This window comes from Prionailurus viverrinus, chromosome A2 (genome assembly GCF_022837055.1).
Source record: "Prionailurus viverrinus isolate Anna chromosome A2, UM_Priviv_1.0, whole genome shotgun sequence".
NCBI lineage: Eukaryota > Metazoa > Chordata > Mammalia > Carnivora > Felidae > Prionailurus > Prionailurus viverrinus.
In genome coordinates, this window is record NC_062562.1 from 15,694,417 (window position 1) to 15,717,375 (window position 22,959).

The 22,959-nt window shown below is 60.4% G+C and overlaps 1 protein-coding gene and 1 long non-coding RNA gene across 5 annotated transcripts; one reads left to right on the plus strand and one right to left on the minus strand.

Annotated features, from left to right (window-relative positions):
* Nucleotides 1-47: 47 nt before the first annotated feature.
* Nucleotides 48-21,584, plus strand: PTH1R (parathyroid hormone 1 receptor). 4 transcript variants are annotated; one of them, XM_047849943.1, is made up of 15 exons: nucleotides 48-257; nucleotides 1,298-1,420; nucleotides 11,870-11,972; nucleotides 13,920-14,054; nucleotides 15,661-15,771; nucleotides 15,875-15,993; nucleotides 16,149-16,243; nucleotides 16,441-16,636; nucleotides 17,135-17,288; nucleotides 18,826-18,886; nucleotides 19,226-19,292; nucleotides 19,568-19,662; nucleotides 20,264-20,405; nucleotides 20,523-20,564; nucleotides 21,070-21,584. In XM_047849943.1, the coding sequence occupies exons 2-15, from the start codon at nucleotides 1,346-1,348 to the stop codon at nucleotides 21,445-21,447; spliced, it is 1,773 nt and encodes a 590-aa protein (XP_047705899.1). In that variant the 5' UTR covers nucleotides 48-257; nucleotides 1,298-1,345; the 3' UTR covers nucleotides 21,448-21,584. The 4 variants fall into 4 exon arrangements, with proteins under 4 accessions (XP_047705899.1, XP_047705900.1, XP_047705898.1 ...); XM_047849944.1 differs by lacking the exons at nucleotides 48-257; nucleotides 1,298-1,420 and adding exons at nucleotides 10,245-10,351; nucleotides 10,863-10,983; XM_047849945.1 differs by lacking the exons at nucleotides 48-257; nucleotides 1,298-1,420 and adding exons at nucleotides 10,415-10,558; nucleotides 10,863-10,983.
* Nucleotides 8,218-11,424, minus strand: LOC125160716 (uncharacterized). The gene is made up of 3 exons (XR_007150347.1): nucleotides 11,343-11,424; nucleotides 10,997-11,158; nucleotides 8,218-8,876 (listed from the first exon to the last, which is right to left on the minus strand). It is a non-coding gene; the product is annotated as an uncharacterized LOC125160716 (long non-coding RNA).
* Nucleotides 21,585-22,959: the final 1,375 nt, after the last annotated feature.

The window sequence follows — 22,959 nt, forward strand, 5'->3', positions numbered from 1 at the left end:
AGGGCGCGGGGGAGGGAAGAGGCGCCCGGCCGCGGGGGGGAGGGGGAGCGGCAGACGCCGAGGCGAGGGACGCGCGCGGCGGGCGGCGGCTCCGAGCGGCGGCCGGGCGGGGGGCGCTGGAGGCCAGGCCGGCCAGAGGGGATCCCGAGAGCCCCATGAAGTGCCCCCGGGGCCGCGGACGGGGCGCTGTCCTGGGGAGGCTGTCGGGGGGTCCCCGACATCCATGGCTAGGCGCGGGCCGCGGCGGCGCGCTCGGAGTAAGTCGGGGTCGGGGGCCGGCGCCTCGGGGAGGGGGGCCGGCGTTGGGTAGGGGTGACGCCGGGCCTGGCCGGGGCGGGCGGGCTGGTCCGTCTCGGTGTCAGTCGGCGGCGCCTCCTCGGAGCCCGGTGGAGCCGGCGGCCCCGCGCCGCTCGGCTCGGTGGCTTTTTTGGAAACTTGCAAATGTTTTCGTAGAGAGAGGGAAGGGGGAGGGGAGGAAGGGAGCGAGGGAGTGACCGAAACGGAGCTCGGGGCTGCTGGAAGAACGGAGGCCAAGGCTGGGGGAGCTAGAGACGGACTGACAGACAGGCCGACAGGCAGAGCGTCCCGGCCGCAGGCGTGCTTCAGCCGCGCGGGCGCAGGCGGGGCTCCGGCCCAGAATGGGGAGAGGGTGCGGGAGGCGGCGGCGGACAGGATGGGGATCCGAGGGGGCCGAGGGGCAGGGAGCCGGCGGCCCGATCGCCGAAGGGCTCAAAATGTGGTTGCAAAGTTGGGATCGCGTCCCTAAGCTGCACGCCCCGAGCGGCTCGAAACGCGCCCCCCGCCCCGCCCCACCTCCCCTCCTTGCGCTGCCCGCGGAGCTAAAAATAACAGCCCGGTTCGCCCCCCGCAGACCGCGACCCCAACCCCTCCCCCGACCCCTCCCCCACTGGGCGTGGGGCGAAGCCACAGCTCCTAGTTCCCCAAAAGAAAAAAAAAAAAAAAAAAGAAAGAAAAGGCGGCGCGGGGTGGGGTGGGGGGGATGGGGGGCGGGCCGGGGGCGGGGGGCCCGGCCATATGGATGTGATTTCTCCGCTCCGAGGCAGACGGGCAGCTCCGCAGCGCTCGGCGCCCGCCCGCCGCCCGCCCGGCCCCCGGCTGCCTCCCTTCCTCCCTCCCTCTCTTTCTCCTTTGCGCTCGCTTGCTAGCCCTCGGCGCATGGGCCCCGCGCCGGGCCCCGGGGCCTCGGGCCGCCGGGCCTCCGGGGTCCCCTAGGCCCGGGCGTGGGCGGGGCAGCCCGGCCTGACGCAGCTCTGTACCCCACCACCACCACCACCAGGGCCGGCGGCGGCGGCTGCCCCGAGGGACGGGGCCCTAGGCGGTGGCGATGGGGGCCGCCCGGATCGCGCCCGGCCTGGCGTTCCTGCTCTGCTGCCCGGTGCTCAGCTCCGCATACGCACTGGTAAGTCCCTCACCCGCACTCCAGGACAGGCTGCGGGCTTGCTCTGCGGTCCCTGGGGTGGGTCCGACCGGGGCGCAGAGTCTTAGGTTCCCTGAGTAATCTGAACTCTGGGTGAGCGTCCTCTCTGACCCGAGATCCTGGGTGCCTGCTGTCTCTGGGGTGTCTGGACCTGGTGCCAGATGCCTAAGGGCTCCTAATTTCTGAAGGCTGGGTTTGGGGTCCCAAGTCTGGAAATCTGTGGTTGGGGTTCCCCTATCTTCTGCTTCTGCGAGCACCACTCCCGTGGCTGTGTCTCCCTCAGAGATGACAATGTGATCTAGCTGTAGACCGGGCTTTGGCCCTAAGGTAGGGTCCCACAGACTTTGTTCCAGGGCCTCTGTTTTCTGCAAATGTTGTTTGCAATCCAGCACACGGGGCTATGCGTCTGAGGTCAGAACCAACCAGGCAGGGGGTAGGATTTAGGGGTCCCCTCCAGCTCTCACAATCACATGCGTGCACACACCGCATACGCTCTTGCCCAGGGAGGCGGTGTGTGTGGCATGGAGGAAGGATGGAGGTCCCCTGAAGGAGACCGACCTCACAGAACACTTCTCCAGGAGAAACGTGCTGGAGGGGGACTCTGGTGAGTGAGGGACAGAGCAGAGGCCAAGAGGGGACCAGAGGGAGAAGAAGAAACAGGCTGGGAGATGGGCAAGAGAGACAGATGGGGTGGGGATGAGGGCTCCCCAGAGCAGAAGCAGCAGACAGACCAACAATAGCACAGAAAAGCAGGCACTGGCGGAGGCCAAGAGCCAGAGACAAGGAGGGAAGCATCATCGTCCGCGGCCAGAGTCTGGGTGCCAGGTCCCAGGGAGTCGGTCAGATCCCTCAGCAGCCCTGTCCCGGGAGACTAGCTCATTGCTGAGGAGACTGTCCGCCTGTGTGTCCCACTTCAAGGCCCCTGCTGCCTCCCCGGTACCTCCCGGGTGGGGGCATCTGCCTTCTAGAGAGACAAGTGGGCAGGCAGGCAGCTGCCTCCCCCCTGACCAGCTCCCTACCCGGGCAGAACCTTCATCGGGAAAGCAAGAGCTCTGAGATTCCTCCAGCTGCCTAACGCCCATGTGACCTTGGCCATCCTCCACACCTCAGTTTCCCCATCTGTAAAAAAACAGCAAGAACTATTTGGCTAAGAATCCCCTGATCTGAGGCTCTCTTCTCCTCTGGGGGCCTCAGCACGTTCCATTCCCTAGTGCCCGTGCCCTCTTAACTCTGGCTCCCCAAAGCCAGAGACCTCACCCCATAGGAGGACTTGCAGATGGGGGTAATCGAGGCTCAGAGACTTGTGCGGAGGCAAATGCAAGGACCCAGAGCTGTTTCCCCACACCCCCCTTGGGCCAGGCTCACGGTCCCCAGGGCCCCTTCCAGGCTGTGTGCAGAGCCAGCCCGCGGTCTGTGTGCACATATATGGGGTAGACAGGAAGGTGGGTGTGAGTGTCCTGAGAGCATGTCTGTGTGTCAGAGCAGGGCTGAGCCAGACTCGGGGCGTGCTGTTCTCCGGGTCCCCGTGAGTGTGTGTCTGAGACGCGTGTGAACTCACATGTGTCTGAAGCTGGGTCTGCACATCACTTGCAGGGACGTGGTTGTGCATATATGTGCATGTGCTTTTGTGAGCACATGTGCACCCAGGTCTATTGTTTCTTATTTCTATTTAATAGATGCTTTTGTAGCGCTCTCTTCTTGCCAGACACTGTTCTAAGCACTTTACAATATTAACTACTTTAATCTTTCCAACAACCCTCTAAAAAAGGTTCTGTTATTGTTCCCATTTTTAAAGTAATCTGAATCACGCAATCAATATGACCATTTTTTATTGCATGCCAACGTGGTGCCAAGCCCTGTGTCTCTGTGGGGAGGGGGTAATGGGTCCCCAGGGCCCCTCACTGCTTTCTGGGGAAGTTGAGGCACATGCAGAGAACCGGCCTGGCTTAGCCCCGGTGCAGTTCTGAGGGTAGGGCAGGAGGAGGGATGCCCTGGCTGGGTCTGCCCTGAGACCTTGTCGGGACAGCAGTGGCGGGATACTCGGACTGTGTATACCCTGGACCTTCCCGAAGACCTTCTAGGTTTTAGGTCTAGAGGATGTGGCCCAAGCGTCACCCGATACCCTGTAGGCCCCCTGGGCTCAGCTGGAGCCAGCGAGAGACTGACAGCCTGCCAGTTTCTTCTTCTGAACCCCGGGGTGACCGTTCCCACCCAGATCTGTGCTGTGACCCACTAAGCCCGCCAAACTCGCGAATAGTTCCTATCACCAAACCTTCATGCTGCCTGCCTAGCCGGTCCCAGAAATGGGCTCCCAGGGACCTCAGGTCTGGGGGGGGCCAGAAAGCGCTCCACTATGAGGACATCAGCTATGGCCAGACTCAGCCGGTCCATCTTGTGCCTTACAGGGAATAGTAGCCGCGAGCTGGGGGTCAGGTGGAGTGGATTTTGGAGGAAGGGACGGACCCACAGATTGTGAGTAGGGGGCAAAAGCATCCTTGGGGATGCCTCATCCTAAGGACATGTGAATGAGAAACTGCAGGTCAGCATGAGGGGCAGGCCTTGAGTGCAGAGATGTGATGCCACCTCAGGGTCAGACCCAGGAGGGGCTGTGGTGGGTGGGAGTACAGGTGAGCCCTCCTAGCCTGCTCCAGAGCCAGTGTGGCCATGGACCCTCTTTTAAAGACAGGAAGGAACCACCACGTGTTGAACAATGGCTGTCCTCAGACTCAGAGCTAGAAACTGTCACAAATGTTTTCTCATTCCATCCTTTCACCAGCCCATTTTATGGAAAAGGGCCCTGAGGTTCAGGCAGTGAATCTGTGGCAGAGGTGGGTCTTGAACCCACATCTTCAGACTCTTGCACCAAGCTTCTTCCTCCAAAGCAAGATCCCCATGTCCCACTGTGGGTTATTTAATTTTCCTTCCTTCCTTCCTTCCTTCCTTCCTTCCTTCCTTCCTTCTTTTCCTTCTTTTTTTCCCTCTTTCCCTTTTCTTTCCTTCTTTCTTTCTTTCTTTCTTTCTTTCTTTCTTCTCCCTTCCTCCCTCCCTCCCTTCCTTCCTTCTCCCTCTTTCCTTCCTTCCTTCCATAAAATCCTTGTTATTTTACTTTTTTTTAATTTTTTTATTGAACAACTGATACTTGAATATGTTCTTCTTATTTGTTATTGAACAACTGATACTTGAATGTGTTCTTTCTTATAAAAGAGTCACATAGTACAGAGTAAACAGAATTCACCCTTGATGGCTCCCAAGCCCCAGGGCCCCCTCTAGAGAAGATCATTTTTAACAGTCTGGGTCTGTGGGTGTCCTCCCAGACCTTTTCCTGTATATTTCCAAAAGGTACTTTTTTGTGTACATATAAAGCAGGCAGTTTTGTTCTGTCGTTTCCTGCTTGTTGTCAAATGAATGGTGTCTGTTTGTAGGTAAAGCTCTGTCATGTGCATTTTTTTGCATAAAGGTATGTCTTAGAGATCTTCTTGCCAGGAAACATAAATCTATTTTTTAATGGTGCATAGTATTCCAAAATCTGGGATGCATTAAGCAGTCCCCAGAAATGTATATTTAGACTTTTCTGCATAGGGGTGTGTGTGTGTGTGTGTGTGTGTGTGTGTGTGTGTGATTCCAGATGGGGGGCAGAGGAGCTCCTTGAAACGCCCTCCCGTGGCCCCGTGTGACCATTTCTCCACAGGGTATTTCTAGATTCTGTCATCGCTGGGTCTGAGAACATTCACGTTTTTTTATCTTAATAGACATGGCCAAACTGGCTTCTAGAAAGCTTATGCAAGTTTTTACTCACAATACCAGGAGGGACCAGGAGGGTCTCTCCCCAACACCCTCTGTCTCACGGGGGAAGCATGAGGATTTTCACCTTTGCCATTCTGATAGGTGAAAAATGGTGCATCTTGTCATTTTAATTTGCCAATTACCCATAAGCTTTAGGACTTTACGTTGGTCTATTGTCCCTCTTCTAAGAGCTTGCACAGAGCCATTACTCACTCCTCTTTCCATAGCTCATTTGTCTTTTTTGTATTGATTTGTTCAAGCTTTTTATATCACCTGCCCTTAAACACCTCCCCCCCCCCCCCAACACACACACCCCAGCTCTGGGAACAGCCTGTGGACAGAGCAGGAGGAGGGGAGCCGAGCCCTCCCGGGAACTTGGGTTTTCTTCGGAATGTTTTAATGAGGCGTCAAGTGGCCTCCCCCAGATTCCTGTTGTGGGCCTTCTGGGGACACTCCCTGGTCCAGCCACCGCATCAGGAAAGCAGCTCTTTCAGAGAGAGAGTTCCTAGGAAAAAGAAAGGGTGGGGTGGGGTTTTTGCAGACCCCTGAAATTGTCTGCCAAATACGGTGTGACTGAGAGAGGGTGCAAAGCCTCCCTCAGATTCGCAAAGACACCAGAAACCTCCAAACCCTAAAGACCCCCAACTCTGGGACCGGCCTGTGCGGAGGTGAGAGCTGGTGGATCCCTATTCTGCTGACCAGGCGTACGGTTAAGTTAGGCTGTACTATCCTTCTGGGCCTTGGTCCTCCGGGCCAGGTAGAGGCCGCCTGTGAAGATCCACCGGGTCCAGCAGCCAACTCCGCCATCCCAGGTTCCATCCCACCTCCTGCCCTGAAGGCGTCCACGCTGGCCAGGATGAGAGGCGTCACAGTGCCTCCCCCCCCCCCAGCCCCTCCCAGCCCTGAACACAGGCAGCCTGTTCAGGAAGGCCTGGAGAGGGGGAGGAAAAGTCAGCACTTGTCAGCGGTGGCGGGGCAGGAGTGTCCCCGGCAGGGAGCCCGTCCCAGCCTGCTCGGGCCAGCCGGACAGACAGAGGGCAGCAAGGGGCGGGGAGCAGTCCCTAGCCAGCTGGCACGGGAGACATCGAGGGGTGCCAGCACAGGTCCCAGTAGTGGAACCTGGAGAAGAGGTGCAGGAAGGCCAGGAGGTCACGAGGGGTCTCCTGTGAGCCAAGGTTTTCCCCTCCTGGCTTTTCTGGAGGTACAGCTCTCCTCGCTCCGAACACCAGGGCGCAACTGTCCTCTGTCCCATTAGAGCCGAGCACAAGATGCCATCACCAACGCCATCGCCGTGTGGTCGCCTCTGTCTGCCCCCACCCCTGAATTACCTTTCTGCCTCGGAGCCTCTGCTGGGAGGCTCTTGCCTGGTGCAGCAAGAGGTAGAATCCAGAAGGACTCTGGAAAGCCGGAATTGAGGCTTGCACTAGGGGATCCATGGGGCCTGGTGCTTCCTCAAGCAGACTGGCCCTCTTCTTCTTAACTGTGACTCTCGGCCTCAGTGTCCCCATTTGCCAGATGGGGATGTGGTGGAAGATAAAGGAGATGTAGATAAAGCTCCACGGGCAACGGGGTGGGTGCCAATAGGCAGAGGGGCTAGACGGATGCCAGGCAGGTCTGCTTTCTCTAGAGGTGATGAGGAAGCCGACAGCCGCTTTCCCCCACGGGACCAGGGCGAACCCTGGCAGAGGGATGGGTGAGATGACCCAAGAGGACATCTCGAGTCTGACACCACTCAGTGGAAGAAGCCCCTTTCCCAAAGGCAGGGGTGTCGGCAGCTGAAGAAGTAGCCCTTGTATTTCCTTCTTAGTTTTGCCTGGAGGAGAATGTAGGCATGTCTGGGATCACAGACAGCAAATGTGTGGAATTTGGCAGTTAGGAGAGGAGCTGAGAGGAGTGGCCCTCGTTTGGTCAGTGGCGTGGAACTGGCTCTCTCCACCACCGCTGTCACAGTCACACCTCCATCACCACCCCTGGCCTCCCCGTCCTCACCTCCACCCCCACTGCCACCACACGAGGATGCTCATCCCCAACTGGAAGACTGTCCTCAGTGGGACTTCTCCGGGAGCTCAGGTAGAAGGAACTGCTCCCCCCACCCCCACCCCCCCGTCCCTGCCCCAGGGGAGGGGTAATGAGCAGATGGCCTTTTCTCTTCGTCTGGGCTTCTGAACTCAGGAAATGAGAAACACATCCGGGCCTCTTGACCACACACTAGTCTCTCCCTGGGACAGCAGCTTCTATGTTTGTAAATAACATACTGGCTTCCAGCCTCCACCTGCACCCTGCCTGGAGCCCCACAGACACCAGCTCATTGCTCCCAGGCTGCCCTCTCCCTATTCCTCCAGCTCAGGGCTGAAGTCAGGGCATCACCCCACCCCTTGCGTGTTCACAAACTGCACATCGTGCACACATGTGCACAGAGGAAGGCTCTGTGTTGGGGGGTCCACCATGGGGAGTGTTGCTACAGCAAGGGGCACTGAAGCCGAGCCGTGTATCAGTCAGGTCAGGAGAAGTCAGCCCTGACTCCAGACCATAAGAGGGATGTGGGAGGGGGGATTGGGGGCACCTGGTGCTGGGGCTGGGTGGCCCCCTCATTGGTGGGTGACCCCTGGCTATGATCCATCCCTGGGTCCCTCAGTCCTCACCCCTGACACCCAAGATCTGCCAGTACTCTAGATCTAAACTGAGTCCCCACTCAGTTTATTTAAACTGAGCCAGCGTGAATCCCCCGCACCAGGAGCTGGGCCAGAAAGACCTGAACTCTGCTGGGAAAGGGGAAGAAGGGCTGGTTAGGTCCGGGGAGGGAGGAGCAGACAGAGTCAACAGGCCAGGAGGGGAAACCGAGCTGCCTTCGCTTTCCCCTTCACCCTCGGGAGATAAGACCTCCTCGGTCAGGGCAGAAGCAGATGAAGGACCCTGTTACCCGCCAAGCCCAAGCCTGGGGGGCCTTGCAGTGACTTGCAATCTTACTGGGAATCCAGCTTGGATCGCCCCAAAAACTCACCAGGCACACTTCACCCAGCAGGCCCTCCTGTACTCCCTCCTCCCCCGCCTTCTGGAGTCCCGCCTCCCATCCACCCCTCACTGTGGGTCCCTGGACTTAGTCATCTACCCAGTCTCCCTCTGCCATTCTAGGTCCCCAGCCTGGAGCCACCTGCAGTGCCCAGCAGCAGGGGAGCCCATAGCAAGTGGGAGAGCCACGACTTGGTGGTGGTGGCGCTGCTAACGCGGGCAGTTATAGCGACCAGCTCGGCCCCGACCCAACCCCTGTCCAGGCTGTCCGTGCAGTACCTCACTGAATGCTCATGACAGCCCTATCATCCCCCTGTTCGCACAGGTGGAAAACTGAGGCACAAGGGTTAAGCAACTTCCCTAGACACACAGCCCATCAGTGGTGGAGGTGGGATTCAAGGTCCAGTGGTGGCCAGCAGAATGTCCCTGGATGAGGAGAGGGCACAGCTGGAGGGAGGGACGAATGGGGGCACTGTGGGCAGGGGAGCTGTACTCAAGGGCAGTGGGAATGAACTTGGCATGGAACTGTCCTCCTTTCCTTGAGAAAGTGCTTCCTTGATTCTGGCTTGGGTTCTTGCTGCAGTGGCAGTCCTGAGTGGCAATGGGTCCTACAGCTTCAGGGAGGTCAGAGGTGGGGCCACCATCCCTGTGGATAAATGGAGAAGTTTGGGGGCCATGAGGTGCCTCCCTTCTCCTGAGTGTCCCCAGCCCCACCGTGGAAGCCAGACTCCAGAAAAGAGGGGTGCCTCCCCTTGGCCATAGAGAGGATAAAGCAGCAGCAGTAAGTGGAGGCTGAGCGGACGCCTTGGGCCTGTGAGGGAGCGTGTGGTTAGTTCCCGGTCATCACCCAGCCAGCACGCTTTGCCAAATGGGCAGTTTTCAACCCATGACTGCTCACATCAGTGGGCTAGTCTGTCTATTAGGAGGGCGGGTGTGCCAGCCTTTGGGGACTGGTAGGAGCTTCAGTCACTCGGGAGCTTTCCATCAGCTGGCGAAAAGATGGGGCATTATCTGTTTGTCTTGAGAGAGATGGAGATGGGCAGAAGAAGGGGTGGGGAGGGGGGTACAGTGAGGGAGTAAGGATAAGACAATGGTAGAGGTGGTACCGACATTGGTTATGGGGCTGGTGGCAATAATGGTGATGGCAGTGGTGGTGCTAATGTTGCCTTTGGTGGGGATAGCGACAGCGGTGATGGTAATGATGCTCTACTGGTCGGGATGGTGCTCATGGTGGTCATGGCGGTCACACTGCTGGTAATAATTAGTGCTCGTGGTGGTAATGGTGTTGGTGCAGGTGGCGGTGGTGATGGGGGTGGTGATGGTTTGTGTTGGCGTGGTCGGTCAAGGTGATGATGGTTGTTGGTGGTGATGGTGGTGGCGTTTATTGATGGAGGTGCCAGTTGTAATGATGGAAATGGTAGTGAAGGGGTGCTATCATGGGTTGGGGTGAGCAGCTCAGCTATGCAGGGATCAGACCCCTCGGGAGCCTGGACCCCCAATGCCAGAGGCACAAAGAGAACTTCTGGTTAACCTTGGAGCCCCGTGAACTAGGGCAGGCCCAGTTGTCCTCCCTCAAGCCCCATCCTGCTCCGCTGCAGCTCAGGGAGGAGCGTGTAGAGCCGGGAGGAAACAGGAGGTGTGGGGGCCACTAGGGAGCACATGACAATCTGCCCCAGCCCTTCCCGGGGTGCCCTGGGCACTGGATCCAGCTGAGATCTCAGGGTCCAACTCAGACTGCAGAGACGGAGCACGGACATCTGATAGACAACCCCCCCCCCCCCCCCGTAAGGAACCGCCGCATGACACACTTGCAGGGGTGCACACGCGGACCTTTGCCCGGGAACACATGTACACATGCATGTTCCCAGACACCCGAGGCTCACGTCCCAGATGCATGCGGGACAGTCCCCACGTGAGAACGCAAAGAGACAAGGGCGCACACGAGCGCGCGAGCCGGCCCGCAGTGGGTGCGCGGCCGCTGGACGCCGCGCCGCCCCTCACGCGCGCGCGCACAGACGCGCACGCGCTCCGCTAAGTAAAACCAGCGGAACCCAAGTCCGGCCGAGCCAATTGGAGACTCCTTGGCCCTGGAAGCCGTTGCTGCTGCCACCGAGAGACGCGGTCAATTAACTTCTCCCAGCAGCCGGGCTCCCTGACCCGCCCCGCCCGGCCAGCCCGCCCCTTCCCCAGCCCGCCTCCTGCCTCCCCCTGGCTCTCCGCCCTGCAAAGCTCCCCTCTGACAAGGGACCGGCCCCGCCATGCATTGGCTGAGGGGCAGCAGCTCTGCCTGTTGAGAGGCTAACGGAGCCAGGCTCTGCCCTGTGGAGTGTGAGGGGACACAGCCCTGCTCTTGGGGCTGAGGGGTCTAAGGGGACAGACATGTCCCTGTCCTGGTGTCTGAGGGGACCCGGCTCCAACTTGGGGGGGGAGGGGGATGCGAGGGGAATGTATTAACCTCTATGGGTCCCACTCGTGGAAGTGGCTAGACTTGGTCACACTAAGCCGTCCCCAGGGCAGCATGCTGCCTTTACTCTGACCCGCTTCCAGCCCTGTCGGGGGGGACACAGCTTCAGGGTGCGACCACACCCCGATGCCCGTGATGATCTTGTTCTCCTCCTCAAAATGATTCCAGGGAACCCCAGTGGGTGGCAGCGAGTGCCCAGGGTGCACAGGTTGGAAGGAAAAGAAGGAAGTATATTCCAGAGGAAACAGTGGGAACTGATACTCTCTTGTTGGCACCGTCAGAATACAGGGTCAGTCGGGCACCTGGGTGGCTCAGTCGGTTTAGCATCTGACTCTTGAGATTTCAGCTCAGATCATGTTCTCACGGTGCGTGAGTTCAAGCCCCGTGTCGGGCTCTGCGCTGATAGAGCAGAGGTGCTTGGGATTGGCTCTTTGTCTCCCGCTCTCTCTCCCAAAATAAGTACACTTAAAAAAAGAAAAAAACACAGGGTCCGCTTGGGTGGAAGGAGCCTCCAGATAAGCAGTGGGATGTGGGTGACTCCCACCCACAGCCCGCAGGGGAGTGTCCGCCCAACCAGACCACTGGCCAGCAATTCCTCAGTCCTCTAGCTTCTGGGACCACAAGGGGGGGAGCGGCTGAGGCACTCACCATTCGCTGCAGAGAGCAGTGACTGGGGAGAGGGCCAGGATGGAAATTGGTGACTCCGGAGGTCCCCCAGGGCACTAGGGCTTGAAAGAATCCAGGGCTGGTTTATTTCCCCAGAGTTCACCACTCCTTATCCACCCCCTCTCCCTACCAGGTCCCCAACAGACAGGATCCTGTGAGGATCCATCCCGGGACATTCCATCCCTTTCCCATGTACCCTTAGGGAACAGACTGCACAGAGAGTATCAGTGGCTGCAGCCTACAGGGTCACTAGCGGACAGGCAGGGGACATTCCCCTCCCTCTTTTATCCTTCTGGTGGGACAGGCCCTACCCTTTGGAGCTGCAGATTCCCATCTGTAAAATGGGAGCTTTGTAAGGCAGAGCTCCCAAATTCTAGACTCAGGGCCTTTGGAAAGGGTTGGGGGGGGGGGAGGGGAGGTGCGGGAATCCCTCAGGGAGGTTGGGATGGTTGTAGGACCTGCCTCTGAGCTGGTAAGTCCTGCCTGCAGTCTGACGTTCAACTTGGTAGGTGGATGCAGATGACGTCATGACCAAAGAGGAGCAGATCTTCCTGCTGCACCGTGCCCAGGCCCAATGCCAGAAGCGGCTCAAAGAAGTCCTGCAGAGGCCAGGTGGGGGCGGAGCCGGAGGGAGGCGGGGCCAAAGAAGGAGGGTCTGGAAGCGAGGTCCGAGGGAGGGAGGGTCCAAATGAAGATGAGAGCCTAGGATGCAGAACTAAGTGGCACCAGGGAAGGGGGGGGGGGGGTTGCTGGAAGGGGAGGTCAGGCCAAAGTGGGGTGGGTCAGGTGTCATCAAAGTCAGCAGACTGAAATGCACTGAGCCTTCCCTCCCGTGGCAGGGTTAGGGCGGTATGAAGGCAGCCACAGTCCGAATCATCCCCACAGGCTTAGATCTGGCAAGGCACACCAGGATCAGGGGCACTGACTAGGGTGCCAAATCCCACTGGGGTGCGCTGGGACAGCTTCCTGGAGGAGGAGGTATCCAAGGAAGGTCCAGAAGGATAAGTAGATCTTTGAAGAGGGCCACCTGGTCAGAAGACAAGGCTGAGGTGTCCAGGGTCAGGAGAATTGGGGTGCATGGGGCTGGACGGGGAGGATGACAGAGGGATAGGGATGGGTACCTGGGACTCTGAGTCATAGTTACTGTCCGGGAGAGGGTGTTTGATCTGAGGTAGGGAGGGCTGCTGCCCACCAGTGCGGCCTCTCCAGGGACCTGTGCTAAGGTGAAGGGGGGGGGGGGGCACTCCCCTTCCTTCCTGCCTCCTGCCCTATCTTGCCCTGAGTCCATTTCCTGGAAGCAAAGATGGGAGCTCATGAGCACCCATCCGGGCCTCTGCCGCCTGTCTGATCAGTCTCATGGACCTGGAAGAAGCCCAGACCCACCCTCACCCCCGCCCCCCCGACTGGCTGTCAAGAACAGTTTCCTGTCTGGAGCTGGCTCTCAGACTGCCGGGGACCCAAACACACAGTGACACACTTTATAGCACGTGGACTTTGCTCACAGTCACAGGGATTCACATGGTCTCTTTGGTCACAGCCCTGTCCACACTGGCCCCACTGGTGACTCCTTGGTTCCCTGCCCCGGTGACTTCAGGGTTTGGGGGTCAGGTGGGCCCCCTCTCTTTGGGTCCCAGCGCTCTTCGTAGTTGTGGAAGCCTGGAGGCACCTTGCCCTGCCCCAGCCCGCCCCATCCTGATGGAGCCCCTCTCTTCCTGCTCTACCCCATCTTGCTACCCCCTCCCTGCTGATGCCCCAAGGATCAGGCACAGCCATTCCATCCCAGTTGGGGCGTCTGCCCTCAGCTTCCCATTGCTGCCACAGACCCTGACACGGGAGGGCCAGGGGCCCTGCTCAGGCTGTCACTGAAGGGACACAAGTCAGAGAATGAGGGAGACTTTTCAGCGAGGGAGAGAGATCTTGAACATCTCTCTACTGGAGAGAAAGGCCAGCCCAACTCAGTCTCCGGAGTCCCTCTGTGGACCCTGTGAACCCTTAACTCAAGTATCTCAGGGCAGGGGACGGACGGGTAGGTAGACTTGCCTGAACACCCTTGACAGCTGCACACTCTTGCTGTTGTCGTCCACACCGCCAGCTTCCTGAGCTGCAATGCTCTGGCCGGGCTGCGTTTTCACAGTTTAACCTCTCCATGGACATCACCCCTACCGTCCGCTTTTGTCCTGCGCCCCCTGGTGGGGCCTCGTCCTCCTGCACAGGCTCTGGCTCCGACTCCTGGGTCGGAGGACACCGCCTCTGCCCGTGCGTTGCCCACGTTTACTGCTCGGCCGGCTAGTTGATCCCACGCCCGCGTGGTGTTCGTTCCCATTTGAACCTCCTGGTTGACAGTCTCCACACCCTCTGCTTACTTTGCACCTGGCAAGTACTTTACATACAGTTTGTAAGGCGCTTCCTCACCTGTTACCTCAGCTCTTTCAGTGGCCTGGGCTGTCAGCAGGACAGGGATGAACCCACAATGCACAAAGGGGGAGTCTGAGGCAGGAGTGTGCCCTGGGTCTCCTGCCGTAGGACAATTGATAGCCATGACTGCCCTGATTTCTCCAGCTGACATAATGGAATCAGACAAAGGATGGGCATCTGCATCCACATCAGGGAAGCCTAAGAAAGACAAGCCATCTGGGAAGCTCTACCCTGAGTCCGAGGAGGACAAGGAGGTGCCCACTGGCAGCAGGCACCGAGGTATGTCTGTGCTTCCATGCATCCATGGGAGACCACCTAGGACCCACCCACCCCGCCGCTCGATCCCCGGCAAGTGAGCTCATGCTCTTCAGCTCTTGTGGAAAAGAAGAGGCTGTGGCCCCCTCCCTAGGAAAGCAGGGGAGGGGCTGGGAGGAGACAGAGCCCAGGAGGTATGGTGTGGAGGGGGCCGGCAGCTGGATGGGCCCGGACACCCAGGAGATTTGGGCAGAGAACTTGCCCCACGTTACCCCAGCAGTGGCCCCAGGGCTATGGCCCCTCCCATGGAGAGAGATGACAGAGGACCTGGGAGACAGAGGGGCAGGGACAGATACAAAGACAGGGAGAGACAGACAGGGGACCGGGAGGCACAAACTGGGACTGGGACTCTGTCAGAGGAGGGTCCATCAAAAATAGTATCCTGGGCCATAGACACAGAGCAGGAGAGGATGGTAGCCACGGACGAGTGGGGCCAGAGAGAGTGAGACAGGGAGGGGAGGAGAAAAGAGAGGGAGGAGGATGCAGGGCAGTGTTGTCCCTCAGGAAGGTAAGGAGAGACAAACGCAGAGCCCAGGCTGCAGCCACAGGGCCGGTTTGAACCGGCTGGGTGGGCAGCAGATTCCAGATGGGCCACATCTGGGAGGCTGTGGTCACCCTGTGGCTCCCCAGGGACCAGAGGGAATTGTGGGCCTAGCCAGGCGGGGCTGGGAATATGGTGCCCAGGACAGAGAGCCTTTCACCAGGCTGGGGTGGGTCCAGCCATCAAGGCAGCCTTCCAGGATGGCTGGAGAGTCCTGTGGCTGGAGCCCTGCAGAGGGAAAGAAGGGAGCTGGGGGGTGGAAAGTAGAAGATTCAGAGGCCGGGGACCCTCCAAGGTCACTTAGTAGCTCTGCTGTGAGGCTGGAGCCCTAAAGTAGGGTAGAATCCCACAGATAGCACTTAGATTTGGGGGGATGATACCTTCCCTACGAATGATCATTGGAGTCTTGTAGCAGGTGCTCAGGGTGGGTCTGGGATGAAGGTGGAAGCACAGGCTGATGTGGTCAGTCCCAGCTACCCGGTGAAGAAGCTGGAATACAAAGAGGGTGGACATCCGCATGAGGTCAGCTAGCACTGGAAGCTAGTCCTCCTGCCTCCTGTCCATGGTCCCTGGGCAACGATCACACGGAAAGCATTCTTAGCTGAGGGAATTAGTCTGGGAACTTCCCCTTCTCCAGGGACACCTGGAGGTGGGACCAAGAGTAGAGGAAAAAGAGAAAGGCCCGGCCAGGGGCTGAGTCCCTGAGGAGGGCAGGGCCCTAGGCTGTATGACTTCAGCAGATCACTTGTCTCTCTTGGCCTCCACCAGTCAATCTAGAAAATAGGGCCATGCCAGTACCTGCATACAGGGGCTGTGGGTGAATTCTATGAGGCCAGGTGGGTGCAGGGCACAGTAGGTAGTAAGGCTCAATACATTCTCTCCAGAACGCTCCAGGCCTGAGTTCTCCAGTCCTGGGGCACACCTGTCCCTGAGGGAGCCAGCGACCACAGGTGTGTTCATTCTTCTGGGTCACTAACCATGGACTTGACTGGTGTCCCCCACCTTGTCTGTCTGTCTCTGTGGGCACAGGGCGCCCCTGCCTGCCCGAGTGGGACCACATCCTTTGCTGGCCGCTGGGGGCACCAGGTGAGGTGGTGGCCGTGCCCTGTCCCGACTACATTTATGACTTCAATCACAAAGGTAAGGCAGGCTGGAGTAGGGTGGGGACCACAGGGGTGCCAGGACTTGGAGCTCAGGGCTCCAGACCTCTCTGCCTGCCCTGACCCTCCCCATGGACCCGCAGGCCATGCCTACCGTCGCTGTGACCGCAATGGCAGCTGGGAACTGGTGCCTGGGCACAACCGGACATGGGCCAACTACAGCGAGTGTGTCAAGTTCCTGACCAATGAGACTCGTGAACGGGTGCGAGCTTTCCCCCTCCCCAACCTGACCTGGATAAGGTCACCCTACCCCATTGGTGACCCCTGAGCTAGGCCTGACTCCTCCGGCAACCTTCACTGGCCTCTTACCCTCCACCTGAGTCCCAGGGCTCTGACGGTGTGTCCCCACCGGCACAGGAGGTGTTTGACCGCCTGGGCATGATCTACACCGTGGGCTACTCTGTCTCCCTGGCCTCCCTCACCGTGGCTGTGCTCATCTTGGCGTACTTCAGGTGGGCGGGGCGAGGGGCGGGGCCGCGCTCGGTGGGCGTGGGCGTGGGTGGGGCCGAGGTCCGGTGCCTCCCTTCCCCTTACCCGGGCGGGGCGTCCCTGCCGGCAGCGCACAGCCTGGCTTCCCGGCCACCCCCCCCCCCCCCCCTCCGCGCGCGTCCCCGTGCCCTCATCCACGGTGTTGTCGCGCGCCCCGCAGGAGGCTGCACTGCACGCGCAACTATATCCACATGCACCTATTCCTGTCCTTCATGCTTCGCGCCGTGAGCATCTTTGTCAAGGACGCGGTGCTCTACTCGGGGGCCACGCTCGATGAGGCCGAGCGCCTCACCGAGGAAGAGCTGCGCGCCATCGCCCAGGCGCCCCCGCCGCCCGCCGCCGCCGCCGCCGGCTACGTGAGTGCCCCTCCCTCTCACCGGCGGCCCGCGCCCACCTCCCCACCTCTGGCTTCGCGGGAGACCCACCCTGCCGTCCCTCGCCCGGCACCTCCACCTGCCGCTAGGCCCTCCCCTCTGCCCGTCTCCTCCTGCCATGCCACTGGAGTGAGCCACGCACAGCCACCCGGCACCCTCGACCCCGCTTCCAGCCCCTGCTGCCATGGGCTTTGTGACTGTCTCCCACCCGGCACTTTCCTCAACACTCCTGCCTCAGCCCAGCACGCCCACCCACCCCACCTCTTCACATTGCCCCCTGCCACTGTCCTGAGTGCCCTCCTGCCCCTGGCGACGGCTTCCCCCCTCTCCCTGCACCCCCAGCTCTGCCCTTGACCAGAGCCTGGCCCTTCCTGCCCTCGTGACCAGCACCACTTGTCCTATGTTATGAGCAGCCCTCAGCCCATCTCCAACTTCTGCACATGCAGGCCTGCCTTCTGGCTAACACCACTGCTCTCCTAGGCGGGCTGCAGGGTAGCTGTGACCTTCTTCCTTTACTTCCTGGCCACCAACTACTACTGGATTCTGGTGGAGGGGCTGTACCTGCATAGCCTCATCTTCATGGCCTTCTTCTCAGAGAAGAAGTATCTGTGGGGCTTCACGGTCTTCGGCTGGGGTAGGCAGGCGTGGGGGACAGCGGGGGCTGGGGCAAGGGTGGGGCCATGGGCAGCAGGGTCAAAGGGTCAGGTGCCCACACAGCATATGCCATCCCATCCACCCTTCTGCGAGTCTGACCCCATCCCAGATTCAGGCAACAAGCCTTGGCCAGGGGTCAGGGTTCACCTGGGATTGGCTCAGCCCGCGGTTGCGGTTCACTTGGCCTTGAGGCTCAGCCCAAGAGAAGGAGGGGGTCCTCTCAAGTTAAGATTCAGGTCAGGATCAGAGTGGGATCTCGGGTCAGAGATCACACTAGGGCCAAGGTTGGGATCTGGGATGCCCCCTCCACCCTGAGCCCTGTTTCCCTACCGATCCCCCTCACTGCCTGCAGGATCCATGACCCAGAGCCCCAGGGCGGGCTCTCGGCATCATCTGAGCTTCGGCAGCCCCTCTGCAGAGTGGGTTGCTGGGGCTCTGCACGGCTCCCCCACGGGCTCTGGGATTGAGTTACCGATAATTGTCCATTATTGTTGGCAGCTCCCGAGCTTGGCTGGGCTCCGGGGCAACTGGCCAGACTGGGGCGACTGGCCAGACTGCAAAGGGGTAGGCCCGGTGGCTGAAGCCCTCCTCCCTGCGCTCAGCACCCAGAAGCTCTCAGGTCAACAGCCACAGCCCCTTGCCACACCCTGACCTTGTCCTCACCCACAGCAAGCCCCAGAGCTGGGGGAGATCTGGGCCTGGTTCCAGGAACTGACATGGGCTCTGGGGCTAGAGGGTGTCAGGGTGGGCAGGAAACACACAGATTGGGAGCACACAGAGCTTCATGACACAAGAACGTCACAGCTCTTTTTCCCACCATAAACCCAGGTCGCACCCTGCCCCTCCCAAGAGTTCACCTGGCCTAGAATGAAGTGTGAGGGTCTGGAGGGTGGGAACCTGGGCTCCCTTCTAGAGGCAGAGCTCACTGAGAGGTACCATGTGCATTCTGAGCTGACTCGGGCCTGGGAACACCAAGGTTCCCCTGTGGACTTTACTCAGCCTGGAACGACGGTTGTCACTCCATCCAGTCTCATCCGTGGGGGCTAGGGCCTTTCACGCTGGGTGTTGGGGAGGGGGGGGGCGTGCTGGGACAGAAGAATGCTGGCACTGGGCCCCCTCCCCACAAGAGCGCCCCGTGCGGATCACTGCCCTTGAGAGGAGAGCAGGGGGGAATGGGCTGGGCACGGGGAAGTCAGCGATGCCTTATTTTACCCTGTGCCTGGCAGGTCTGCATGTGTGGGTAGGAGACGCAGAGCCAAGATGAGGGCAGAGGGCTGAACTGGGCGCTGGGCACTAGAGCCTTCAGAGGAGGCTGTTGGGGAAGCAGAGTGGCACATGCCAGCCTGTGGCTCTGTCGCCAAGCAGCCCGTGGCTCCAGGGTGAGGGGGGTCAGGGACGGTGACTGGGTAAGCTAGGGGTCCTCAAGGATGAGAGGGGTCTGGCGAGGAGGGCTGAGCGGGGAGACATCGTGGGCAGCACCTACGGTTCCTCACACGCTGCCCCCTCTGCACCCACAGGTCTGCCTGCCATCTTCGTGGCCGTGTGGGTCAGTGTGAGAGCCAGCCTGGCCAACACCGGGTAGGTCCAGGTGGAGAAGGGGGCCAGCAGGGGTGGGGGGGTTCCGACACAGGCCAGAAATACCCCTGGAGCCCTCTTCCTCTGTGCGGTATGTGAGAGGGCTTCCTGTACCCCGGCCCTGAGTGGGCCCCGCTTCAGTTTTGTATCCAGCGTTGAGTCAGGTGCCCCCTCAGGGTCACAAGAGGCTGCTGCAAAAGAAGCGTGTGAGGGTGGCCTTAGGCCTGGCCACCCCCAACACTCGGCTGTCCTCTGTCAGAGCAGACCAGCTCTGGGGCCACTCTGTGGGCAGGCTCAGGGTGGGAACAGGGGGGTGGGAGCTGATGCCTCGGCCTCCCCCAGGTGCTGGGACTTGAGCTCCGGGAACAAGAAGTGGATCATCCAGGTGCCCATCCTGGCCTCCATCGTGGTGAGCAGGGGTGGCAACAGGCCCGGGTGGGGGTATGTGCCACAAGCCCCAGTGCCCAGCCCCTGACGGGGACCAGAGGCTTCCCTGGACCCCAGGACTGGAGCCACAGGCCTGAGAAGCAGCTGCCCCCCACCCCAGTCCGCTGGGGAAACCAAGGGCCCACCTGGGGACGCAGTGGCAGAGCAGAGTCCGGGCAGGGCCGCGTGCCCCGGGACCCTTGCCCCCACCCCCAGCTGGGGTGCAGCTCGAGATGCAGCCCTCCCTCCCTCCCACAGCTCAACTTCATCCTCTTTATCAACATCGTCCGGGTGCTGGCCACCAAGCTGCGGGAGACCAATGCCGGCCGGTGCGACACGCGGCAGCAGTACCGGTGAGCTGTGCCCGGCAGACCCCGGCTCCTCAGAGCTCAGGGGTCATCAGACCCCGGCACCATGTGAACAAGCAAAGACAGAGGCCCCAGGAGTGAGCCTGTGTCAGGGGGAGAACCCAGCTCCTGACTCCCTGGCTGGCCCCAGGGATCTCACCCCAGAGCCAACCTGGGCCATTCGGTGCTAGGCCCTGCCCTAGAGCTGGGGTCTGCAAGGGTGAGACAAACCCAGACCTCTCCTTAAAGAGCTGATCATTCAAGTCTGAGGGACCTGAGGGCCGTGGGTGGCTTCGAGAGGGCGGTGGTTCAGCTAAGACCTGAGGAACGGGCCGTGGGATGAAGGAGGAAGGCAGGGGCGGGGGGCGATGAGTGTGTGCCAGTAGGGGGACCGGCAGGTGCAAGCCCCAAAGGGCCCTATTAACACTCTGCCAAGACAGCGAAGGGGGGGTGTCCCAGGTTAACTGGATTGTGCTCCGCCCTGGCCCGAGCCTCAGGTCCCGTAGTGGCTCCCGAAGCCTGGAGCCCCGGGCTGGCGGGTGGGGACGGCACCGTGCCTACTGAGGGGAAGGGGCTTGTTCCTGACCCGCGCGCCCTGCCGGCCCAGGAAGCTGCTCAAATCCACGCTGGTGCTCATGCCGCTCTTTGGCGTCCACTACATCGTCTTCATGGCCACGCCGTACACCGAGGTCTCAGGGACGCTCTGGCAAGTCCAGATGCACTACGAGATGCTCTTCAACTCCTTCCAGGTGCGCGGGCCCTGCCCAAGGCCCGGCCGAAGGTGGGGAGGGCAGCGGAGGGGGGTCCACTCCCACCCTCCCTGGATGTGGCCTCCGGGCCCTGACCCCACGTGCCTCTCTCCGCAGGGATTTTTTGTCGCCATCATATACTGTTTCTGCAACGGCGAGGTAAGCGGTGGGCGACGTTGGTACGAGGCAGGGAGGACGCGAAAGCGCCAGGGGCCCCCCAAGTCCTGTCCTTCCGTTCTTCTGTTCGGCTCCTCCTATATTCCTCCGAGAACATCCCTGAGGACATTTGTGAAAGCAGAGTCTTTCCAGATGATTCAGGCTTGGGACGTCCTAGGATTTGTGGGCTCTTCGATCTCTGGCATAGCCAGTGTCTTCCCAAGCCCACAGTTGAATCTCCGTAATCCAGACTGAACAACTCAGCCACCCTTGGGGCCATTTGAGCCTTGTAGACTCTGGGCGTGTCAGCTGCCTGAAGCCAGGCACCATGTTCTGAGGATGACGGGATTTTACTTGGCCTTGGAATTTTCCAGTGATATCCCGTGCCTTCGATTCTATTCAGTGCTGAGTGTTGTAGAGGCAGGGAGGAGGGCACGCCTGGGCCTGGTGGGGGGGCACATGTGGCAGAGGGGTTACCTGACGGCCTGCCCTCCTCCCGCCACCCCAGGTACAGGCTGAGATCAAGAAATCCTGGAGCCGCTGGACACTGGCACTGGACTTCAAGCGGAAGGCACGCAGCGGAAGCAGCAGCTACAGCTACGGCCCAATGGTGTCTCACACGAGTGTGACCAACGTAGGCCCCCGCACGGGACTCGGCCTGCCCCTCAGCCCCCGCCTGCTGCCCGCCGCCACCACCAACGGCCACCCCCCGCTCCCCGGCCACACCAAACCGGGGGCCCCGGCCCTCCAGACCACACCACCTGCCGTGGCTGCTCCCAAGGACGATGGGTTCCTCAATGGCTCCTGTTCGGGGCTGGACGAGGAGGCCTCTGCGCCGGAGCGGCCACCTGCCCTACTGCAGGAGGAGTGGGAGACAGTCATGTGACGGGGGACCTGAGGGTGGGACCCATGGACATGAGGGCCGACAGACGGACCAAGAGACGGGTGGTTGGACAGTTGCCCACTCAGGGCTGGGGCTGGGAAGACAAAATAGGAAAAAAAAAAAAAGGGAAAAGGAAGCAGTGTGTAGCTTCCTGTGGTCTGAACTGGGGACTTGGGAGGGGAGGGGCAGGAGCATCGGAGAAGTTCATGGGTGTCACCTCAGGAGGGACTCTGGGGGCCACAGGCACAGTGGAGCAGGAAAGACCTGGGAGAGGCCTACAGTGGCTGGAGTTTGCTGGGGTCACACAGGGACCCGGTGGAGCCATGCAGGGGCAGGGCCCCAACCTTTCCCTGCCACCCTTGGATGCTTCTGGTTGGACTGAGGCCCCCGGGGGGACCCAGGCTCCTCCGGGCCAGCTCTCTACCTGCTGCCCCAGTCACTGTCCACCAAGGGCCAACCGCATATCCCTAGGTCCCTGGCCATGCTCCGGGCCTCTTCCTGCCCCTCTGGTGGCCATACTGGGCCCCTTGGAGGCTGGGGTACGCAGGGAGCCCTCCATACATGGTCCCAGCCCCCACCCCAGATGTGACACACTCCTGGCAATCAGACTGAGGGTGAGGGTGCGGGGAACATGCCAAGGCCATCAAGTGAAGGGTGGGCTGCGGCCTCTGCTCTGGCCTGGGAGCTGTGGGGGAGCCTGGGGACAGCCCACAGGTCTGGCTGGGCTGAGGACCTGCAGGACTCGGCATGTCCACTCCCTGTGCATCCGAGGCTGTCGCTGAGCATCCCCCTCCGTCACCCATCCACACATTCCTTGCCCCCTTGGCCCCTGCACTGCTCAGTCCTGGGCCCCAGAATGACCTCCTTGAGAACTGACCCAGCTGAGTGTCCATCCTGTGCTCTGACCAGCACAAGCTTCTTTCTCCATTCCGAAGGCAGCCCTGCCCGACTCTGGGCTTACACAGGCCAGCACCCCTGCCTGGCCCTTCCTTCAGCCCAGCGCCACCCGTTTGTTCTGCTCCATGGACTCAGCGTCTGGAAGGCGCTCCCATCTCTAACAGCACCGCCACCACGGGGGGCTGGGTGAGGGGTCATGGGGGAGGGACCGCAAACTCACTTGGGCAGCGGGTGGCACAGGTGTGCTCTGGGCAGCCTCAGGCCTGGCCCTGCCTGTCCTTCTAGATGGTGGGCAGGGCAAACAACTGCCCAAGGCCTGGCACACGCCTGGAGCACCATGTGGTGTCATGTGCTTGGAATGGCGTGAGACGCACGGGCCAGGACCTGAGCCAGTTTAGGCATCGAGGACTCCCATGAACACTGGGCACCACTGGAAATCATACAGGGAGAGCAACAAGGTCTGAGCCACATTTAGAAGAGTCCTTGCATTAGTGGAGAGGCCGGAGGAAGTTAGGGGTCAGGGGACAGGCAGCCTTGTGGGAGGCAGGTGGCAGGCCAGAAGCACCCTGGATGAGGTGCTGGCTGGGAGGAGGCCCAAGAAGAAGAGAACCCCCATCC